The sequence below is a fragment of the Camellia sinensis genome, chromosome 8 (genome assembly GCF_055761805.1).
Source record: "Camellia sinensis isolate YWXY chromosome 8, ASM5576180v1, whole genome shotgun sequence".
NCBI lineage: Eukaryota > Viridiplantae > Streptophyta > Magnoliopsida > Ericales > Theaceae > Camellia > Camellia sinensis.
In genome coordinates, this window is record NC_138968.1 from 19,375,436 (window position 1) to 19,384,836 (window position 9,401).

At 34.0% G+C, this 9,401-nt stretch overlaps 1 protein-coding gene across 1 annotated transcript; it reads right to left on the minus strand.

The window, feature by feature from the left end:
• Window positions 1-8,471: 8,471 nt before the first annotated feature.
• Window positions 8,472-9,170, minus strand: LOC114259744 (uncharacterized). Its single transcript, XM_028199769.2, has one exon. The coding sequence runs from the start codon at window positions 9,168-9,170 to the stop codon at window positions 8,472-8,474; it is 699 nt and encodes a 232-aa protein (XP_028055570.2).
• Between the last annotated feature and the right edge of the window lie 231 nt (window positions 9,171-9,401).

Genomic DNA, 9,401 nt, shown 5'->3' on the forward strand with positions numbered 1-9,401 from the left:
AGTACAAGTTCAATATATGTTCAAGTGCAAGTTCAAACTGTATGGGGTGCAATTCTATGCTGTGTAGGTGCAAGTCGAATTTACGTGGAGTGCAAGTCGAGTCTGCGTAGAGTGCATCTTAAATAGACTGACATGCACTCCACACAATTTTTTAAAAATTTTAATATAAATTTTAAATTTGCACTGCACATAGACTTGCATCCCACATAATTTATATCTGCACAGATTCAATTTGCACTCCATACAAAATAGACTTGCACCCCACGCGAAGTCGACTTGCACTCCATACTAAATAGACTTGCACCCAACACAGACTCGACTTCCACTACATCCATTTTCAACTTGCACCCCAATAGAAATTGAACTTGCATTCGGACACAAATTAGACTTGCACTATGCATAAATATTTTTAAAGGTGAAATATACTATATGAATTCTTCTTTTCTGTGACTAATTTTTGGTATTTTATAACTGTTTATAAAGTTGAAATATACTATGTGATTAATTTTTTTAAACTAATTTTTTTAATTATTTTTAAAGTTGAAATATAAAATATTTGGTTAAATTTTTTAATTTGTCTTCTATTTTTTTTTTTTCTCAAAAAAATAAAAATAGTTTGCAAAAAAAAAAATCATTTTCATTTTCATACAATTCTACCATTTTTGAACAAATTTTTTTTTAAAAATATTTGTATGTTTGAATATTTTTATTTTTATTTTTACTTGTCTAATTTGAGTTAATATTTTTTTTATTTATTTTTGTCAAACTAGTTTACAATATTTTTAAAATATCTATTTTTATAATATATATTTTGAAAAATAACAAAACAGAATGTGTTATTTTTAATTTCTTTTTTTATCATTTGCCCTCAGCATAATTGTGTTGTTCTAATTTTTAAATTTTAACTTAGAGAAATAACTAATATTTTTTATTTAGGTAATTTTAGATAGTCTTATTGACGCCAACTTTAATTATATTTTAGTTATGTAAGTTTTCAAAATGTGTATTTTTTATTTATTTTAAATTTTAAAATTATATATTTAATATTAGTCTCATTTTAAATATATTATTAATATCTTTTTGAATGATATTAATTTTATAAAAATTAAATTTATATGTTAAAATTTATACATGTTTTTTTTTAAATAAATGAAAACAAAATAATAATAAAAAAAAAATTAAAAAAAAAAGAAGAAAGACAGAGAAAGCAATAAAGGACGAAGGTAGGATTGACAACGGGCTGGGGCGAGGTCGGGAATTACACTCCTCGTCCCCGATCCCTGAAGGTATAAAATTCTCCGTCCCCGCCCTTGATCCCCGGTATGAAACCCATCACCCTTCCGCCACTACCTTCGCCCCCTAACGGGGATCGGGTTTCCCCGACTCCAAAAAATCTCTGACCTTTTTTTTTGTTTTTTTTTTTTTTTTTTGAATTTTGCATATCCCATTTTTTTTTTTTTGAGGCAAATAAAAATAATATATATAAAAACATAATCAAATGATGTCCAAACATAATATTAGTTAACTTAACTTCTAAAATCAATAAGTATCTCTTAAACAATAGGTAGTTTTCAGTGCAACAAGATTTCTAATTCCCAAATCCACAATACCCCAAATTTTACCAAAACAAAACCCTTAAATTTCCCAAATGATGCAGACCCAAATGCCCAAAACTGAAGCCCAAAACGCTTGTTATATTTAGGATAAACTACCAATAGGTTCTAATAGTTAGACTTAATTTCCATCAAGTCTTATTGAAAATAAGTCTTGGTAAAATTGTTGCTAAAAACAACTTTTTTGTGACAATTTTTTACATACGTCACTAAAAATTGACAATTAGTGACTTCTTTTTATCATGATTTTTATAAATTGTTGCTAAAACTTACAATTAGTGACTTTTTATGACAAATTTTTTCCATAGGACCTATTAGACAATAAGTTCACTTATTAGGACCTACACGTAAGTACCCTTTGTATTTAAAGCACCAGATCTATGTCTATCTAAAGCAATGTGACAATATACAAGAGCAAAAAAAAAATGAAAATACATGAACTAAAGATTGAAACTTTGTGACATGAAAAAAAAAAAAAGTCAAAAGTTTCTCAGTGGCATTACCTCAAACAGAAAGAGAGCAATGTATAAGCAGTAGATTGAAATGGGTATTTGTATAAAGTTGAGAGAGAGAGAGAGAGAGAGAGAGAGAGAGAGAGAGACGTTGATAAGAATGAAGGCAGGACCAACAGCAACAATAGCCGTGAGAGAGAGAGAGAGAGAGAGAGAGAGAGGCGAGTCGCCGTAACCGTAAGCATAGTTGTCAAATTACGATTCGAATCGAATCGTAAATCGTAAAAATTCAGTTACGTTTTCTAAATTACTTAAAAACATATATCTACACATTTATATGTCAAATATATCTTATGAATATGAAATATTTAGATTTAAATCAATAAAAATGTTATTTTGAATGATAATCACGTAGTTTAATAGGTAATAAGTTAACAAAGGTTCCTATGTAAGATCACCATCTTACCTTTTTTTTTTTTTTTTAGATATTTCTTATCAATTATTCTTAATAAAGATAATAATCAAATAAACAAACTATCAATTTCCAAACTAACAATAATTAGCAATGATATTGATATTTGGACAATAAACATACATACTTTTCTAAGTAACAGTGAGAAAATAATAAGAAAGAATTATTTAGAATATTTTATTTTAAAGCCTAAAATATTTTAAAATGTATAACTGACCTCACACATGTAATATTCAATTTTATAAAAGAGCAATAGATAATTCACAGTGTAACTTTAATCATAAACATCTTTAGAATATATATTATGATTTTTTAAAGGGAAAAAAAATGAGAAGAGGCGTTAAAAATATGTTGGGTCTGACTGAATCTGATTGGATCCTATTAAAAACTCCATAATCACTAAAATAACAACAAATCATGTATATATGTTGGTTATTTTGGTATTAAACGTTATTAAAAGTTGTATTATGTCATTCTCACTAAAAAGATATAGAAAAAAAGAGTCAAAAATATGTCGAACACAATATAATTTTAAAAACTACATGAATTGTGAAAAGTGAATTGAATCGCGATCGATTGTGAATCGTACAATTCACTAGAGATTCACTTCTAAAATAAATTCACTTCTAAAATAGATTCACCTATAGATTCATATCGATTTTGCAAAAATCGCAAATCGTAAGATTCTGATAACAGAGACCGTAAGAGAGAGGGAGAGCCGGTGAGGGAGAAGGGAGATGCCGATGAGGGAGGAGCGACGTCGGCGGTGAGGGAGGAGCGAGCGACGGCGGTGAGAGAGGAGCAAGTGACGGCGGCAACGCAAACACAGACGAGAGAAGAGAGAGAATGCGATGTGAACCTAAACTAAATCCCTAAAATGAGTCAGTAATAGAGGGGTATAATATATATATATATAGGGGTATAATAGTAATTTTTGTTCGAGGACGGGAACGGGGCCGGGCAGAGGAACCTACCACCATCCCTGCCCCAAAAATAGTTGGGGATTCATTTTTCAAATACCATCTCCAATCTGTCGGGAGTATTTTTTTGGAAAAAATCCATTCTAATCGGGGTCAAAAGATCGGGTTCCCGTCAAGTCGGGTTTAAATTACCATCCCTAAAGAACGGGTAAAGAAGGAAGAGAGAGAGAGCAAAAGTTAGAAGACAAAAGGAAGGAAGCAAGAGGGTGCGTGAAGAACAATTTCCACACATTTGTAATTAAAATTATATCATTCATCTGTCTTGTAATTATAAATAAATAAAAAATTCCACCGACTTATAATATAATTTTCTTACCCACACAGTTACCCCCACTAATAAGTAATTGTCCCTTACTCTAAACCGTTTCATTCAAAAAAAATTTCCCTGCTAGAATGGAAACACCTTTCAGAACCTTAGAAAGACAGCAACACATGTCTTTTGCAGAGAAACGTAAGCCATGACGGTTTCATCAGCTTTTGCCTTTTGGCCCTTTATGTTTTTCCTCTTCCACTGCATGATAAAACTCCACTACTTGAATATTGTAACTCTCTTTGTCAATTCAAAATACAATCATCAATTCTTGTTTCTTGGAAAATGTTTTTGTAATTTGTTTGGGGAAATTACTGAAGCAGAAAAAAAAATTATAAAAATATGGGATGCAAATTATTTTTTAAGGGGTATAAGTCAAAAACTATGAGGTAGTTATGTCACACCCCAAGTTCCGTGACAACGCCGCACACTCGTTTAAGTGAGCATGCAAGGCTAAGAGTCCAATCACATAAACCAATAATGTAAAATACTTAAATTAAATCTTTAATTATCATAATGCCAAAATCCATAAAAATAAATAATTCTTATATGAAATTGTCCACCAAGTCCACTAATTTAATCCACTAACAAAATAATAATCCAAGTACTTAAATCATAGTTATACTCTCGTTACTCCCACAAGTAAAAACCCCGCGCAACTCCACTCCTCAGAATCTAAAAAAAAAAAATTCAAATAAGGGTAAGCTAGACAACCCAGTAAATAACCAACCATCACTGCTAGCTGGATCAAGTATACAAAAAAACATAGTCGATAACCAATAAATATATTTTTGCTACAATTCAATAAATAAACAATTATTTTGTAAGATGGTTTCATAGTTGAAAATAAACAATGTAGCAATACATTCTAATTGAAAAGACAATGAGATAATTCGAAGAAATTTCGTTGTCCAAATCGATGGTTTAATATTCAGATGGTTCAATGATGCGATTCACAAAACCTAAGTCTTGGTGACTACGGTCCCTTAGCCCGTGACAAGGCCCAGAACCACACATAGGCCGGCGGTAAAGCCCCAAAAGAAACTAGTTTTGTGCCAATAAATAACCCCCATTGACTAGGGTCCAAATCGTAGTCAAACTAGAGTGATGTTCAAAATTCAAACAATACACAACTTTTAAATAAAATATTTGATATTTTTAGAATAAACCTTTGGTACAATTTTCAGACTAGTTTCACAAAATATTCAAATAATTTTCATAATAGTATTCGATGTTGTTTTATACTTGACCCATATTTTATTTTAAGGGAACATGATGGCTATAAATAAATATTTATAATTTTAAACGATTCAATAGGAATAAAAATGAACCAACAGTGACAGAGGGTTCTTACCTCAAACGCTTAAAAAAATAATATTTCCCAAGCTAATCTCAAATTACCAAGATCCACCTCAATCTCACAAATCTAATAAAATATTACACTACATAAACAATTATTATTGATCACCATATTGTATCCATCATTCTTTTCTTTATGATAGAAAAAGCTAATCCTATAGTCTATCAGTAATTCCCAAACCTTAGCACCAAAACAGAGCCACTACGACTTGAACAAATTTTCAAAGCTTAAATTATTCTATTGTTGTTTATAAACATATATAAGTTTTTAATTACTACCAGCCAAACTTGCATCCCAAAATTACACCACCATTAACCTTAACTTATCACATATCAATCCCAAAATATGAACCACCCAAAAGGAATTCAAAAATACACTCTAAAGTCGGGCAAACAGACACGAGGCTCTGTTTTCTTTTTCTTTTTTCTTTTGTTTTTCTTCTTTTACATAAAGGGTTATTAACCTAATTTCTTAAAATTACTAAATTACCCATACAAATTAATTTAACTACTACTTTATCGAAAAATAATTCTACATATAACTTGGGTTTTACATTCTTCCATCCTTAAAAGAAATTTCTTCTTCGAAATTTGACATACCTGGAGTCTCAAAAGGTTGTGGATACTTTCATCTCATTTCATCCTCGAGTTCCCAAGTTGCTTCTCTTTCTGAGTGATTGCTCCATTGAACCTTAACATAGTGGATGACTCAACGCCTCAAAACCTGTTCCTTCTGATCAACAATTTGTACAGGGCGTTCCTCATAGGTCAAATCCTCCTTAAACTGCAACGGTGCATGATCAATCACATGACTAGGATTTGGTATATACTTCCTTAACATTGAGACATGAAAAACATTATGAACTCCAGCTAGTGAAGGTGGTAGAGCAAGTCTATAAGCTACCTCTCCAATTCGATCTAAAACCTCAAATGGTCCAACAAATCTAGGACTCAGTTTACCACGAACACCAAACCTCATTACTCCTTTCATAGGAGACACCTTAAAAAACACATGGTCTCCAACCCCAAACACCAAATCGCGTCTCCTGTTATCTGCATAACTTTTCTGTCTACTCTGTGCAGTGCGAAGTTGCTCTCTAATAAGATTGATCTTGTCTACTGTTTGTTGCACAATCTCAGGCCCTAACAACTTCCTTTCGCCCACATCATCCCAACAAATAGGTGATCTACACTTCCGTCCATATAAAGCCTCATATGGTGCCATCTGAATGCTCGCATGATAGCTATTATTATAAGAGAATTCCACTAAGGCCAAATACTCATCCCAAGAACCTCCAAGATCAATAACACAAGCCCTCAACATGTCTTCAAGAGTCTGAATCGTTCTCTCTAACTATCCATCAGTTTGAGGTGAAAGGCCGTGCTAAAATTCAAACTAGTACCCAAAGCTGTATGCAACCTCCTCCAAAACATAGATACAAATCTGCTATCTCTGTCAGGCACTATGGTCACCGGAATACCATGCAACTTCAAAATCTCCTTGATATACAATTTTGCAAACCTCTCTAAGGAGAACCCCACCTTAAAAGCTAGAAAGTGGATGGATTTTGTCAATCGATCAACGATAACCCAAATAGCATTGTTACCACCTTGGGTTCTAGGCAACCTTGTCACAAAATCCACGGTAATATGTTCCCACTTCCACTCGGGAATAGGAAGAGGTTGTAACTTACCTGCAGGTCTCTAATGTTCAACTTTCACTTGTTGACATACCAAGCATTGAGCAACATATTGAGCAATTTCCCTCTTCATATTATTCCACCAAAAGTTTCTTTTCAAGTCTTTATACATTTTAGTGCTCCCTGGATGTATAGTATACCTCGAGGTATGAGCTGCTCTTAGGATTTCTCTCTTGAGCTCTAAATCATTTGGTACACGCAACCTCTCTCTAAATCTCAAGGTTCCATCTTCATGCATACAAAATTCCATCTGTAACCCTATTTCCATTTCATCCTTAAGTTTTTGCAACTGAGGGTCTCTTCCCTAAGCATCTTTAATTCTATCAATCAATGTGGGTTAAACTCTAAGGTTTTCTAACTGCACTCCATGGTTATGCCATCTAATCTTAATATTCAACCTCCGCAAGTCCTCCAAGATATTCTTTTGGTCAACGATCAAGGTAGCGAAATTACTCAGGGTCTTTCTACTCAAGGCATCCGCCACTGGATTTGCTTTTCCCGGGTGATAATTAATAGTTAAATCATAGTCTTTTAATAGCTCCAACCATCGCCTTTGCCTCATATTCAATTCTTTTTGAGTGAAAATATACTTCAGACTTTTATGATCAGTGAATATCTCACATTTTACCCCATACAAGTAGTGCCTCCAAATTTTCAGTACAACCACCACAGCAGCCAACTCCAAATCATGCATGGGGTAATTTTGCTCATATGGCTTCAACTATCTAGACACATATGCCACTACCTTATCATTCTGCATCAGGACGCAACCCAAGCCCATCTTCGATGCATCACTATAGATGGTAAAACCTTCATCCCCGGACGGAACTATAAGTACTAGAGCAGACACCAATCGACTCTTTAGATCCTAAAAACTCTTCTCACAATCATCAGACCACTCAAATTTAATCCCTTTGTGTGTTAAACAAGTCAAAGGCATAGAAATTCGGGAAAATCCCTCAACAAACCTTCTATAATATTCTGCTAAACCCAATAAGCTATGAATTTCAGTGACACTAGTAGGCCTATTCCACTCTACCACAGCCTCTACTTTCTTGGGGTCAACAGACACCCCGTCTTTAGATATCACATGACCCAAAAATGATACACCCTCTAGCCAAAATTCACATTTATTTAATTTAGCAAATAATTTATTCTCCTTTAATATCTGCAACATGATTCTCAGATGTTCTTCATGCTGCTCTTTACTCTTCGAGTACACAAGAATGTCATCAATAAAAACTACCACAAACTGATCTAAGAAGGGTTTAAATACTTTGTTCATTAAATCTATAAAAGCTGCAGGTGCATTGGTCAACCCAAACGGCATCACTAAAAATTCATAATGCCCATACCTAGTTCGGAAGGCTGTCTTAGGTATATCTTCTGCCTTAACCTTCAACTGGTGATAGCCAGAACGAAGGTCAATCTTAGAAAAGACTTTTGCTCATTGCAACTGATCAAACAGGTCATCTATTCTGGGCAAAGGATATTTATTTCGAATTGTTACCTTGTTTAACTCTCGATAATCAATGCAAAGGCAAAAACTACCATCATTCTTTTTCGCAAATAAAACAAGCGCACCCTAAGGAGAAACACTAAGCCTAATAAAGCCCTTATCTAGTAACTCTTGTAACAGTTCCTTCAACTCTTTCAACTCTGCTGGGGCCATCCGATACGGAGCCTTGGAGATAGGACCCGTACCAGGTATCAATTCGATGGCAAACTCAATCTCTCTATCTGGTGGCAACCCCGGTAACTCTTCAGGAAAAACGTCGAGAAATTCTTTCACAACTAGAATATCATCTAACTTCAATTTAGTCTCACGGGTATCTCTCACAGAAGCTAAATAGCCTTCGTAACCATTCCTTAACAACCGTTTAGCTTGCAGAGCTAAGATTACCAGAGGAGGAGTGTTAACTCTACTACCCACAAAGCAAAATTCTGGTTGATCAGGAATCTGAAACACTACCCTTTTTCCTCGGCAATCAACAAAAGCATAATTGGTTCCTAACCAATCCATTCCAAGAATTATGTCAAAGTCCCGCATATCTAAAATAGTCAAGTCTACAAGCAACCTCTTGTCATCTATACTAACCACACGAGATTTGTAAATTAAGTCAGTAACCATAACACCTCCCACACATAAGTCGATCTCTCTAGAGACACATTTCCATCCATGTTTCTCAACAAATCCCATAAACACAAATGAATTTGTAGGGCTAGAATCAAATAACACATGTGCATGAATAGAAAACACTAAAACAGTACCTGACACCACCATGTTTGACGTCTGAACATCTTGTTGCGTGAGTGCGTACACTCGGCCCTGAGTCTTTGGCTTATGACCTCCGTTTTTCTTTTGATTTCCTGAACTCCCTTTGTCTGTTGATGCTCTTTTATTTGTCCATGTTTTCTGTTCAGTCTTACGCCCCTTCTAATTAGGGCAATCAGCTATCATGTGTCCTTGTTGCCCACAGGAGAAACAAGCCCCAGTATTCCAGTGACACTCACT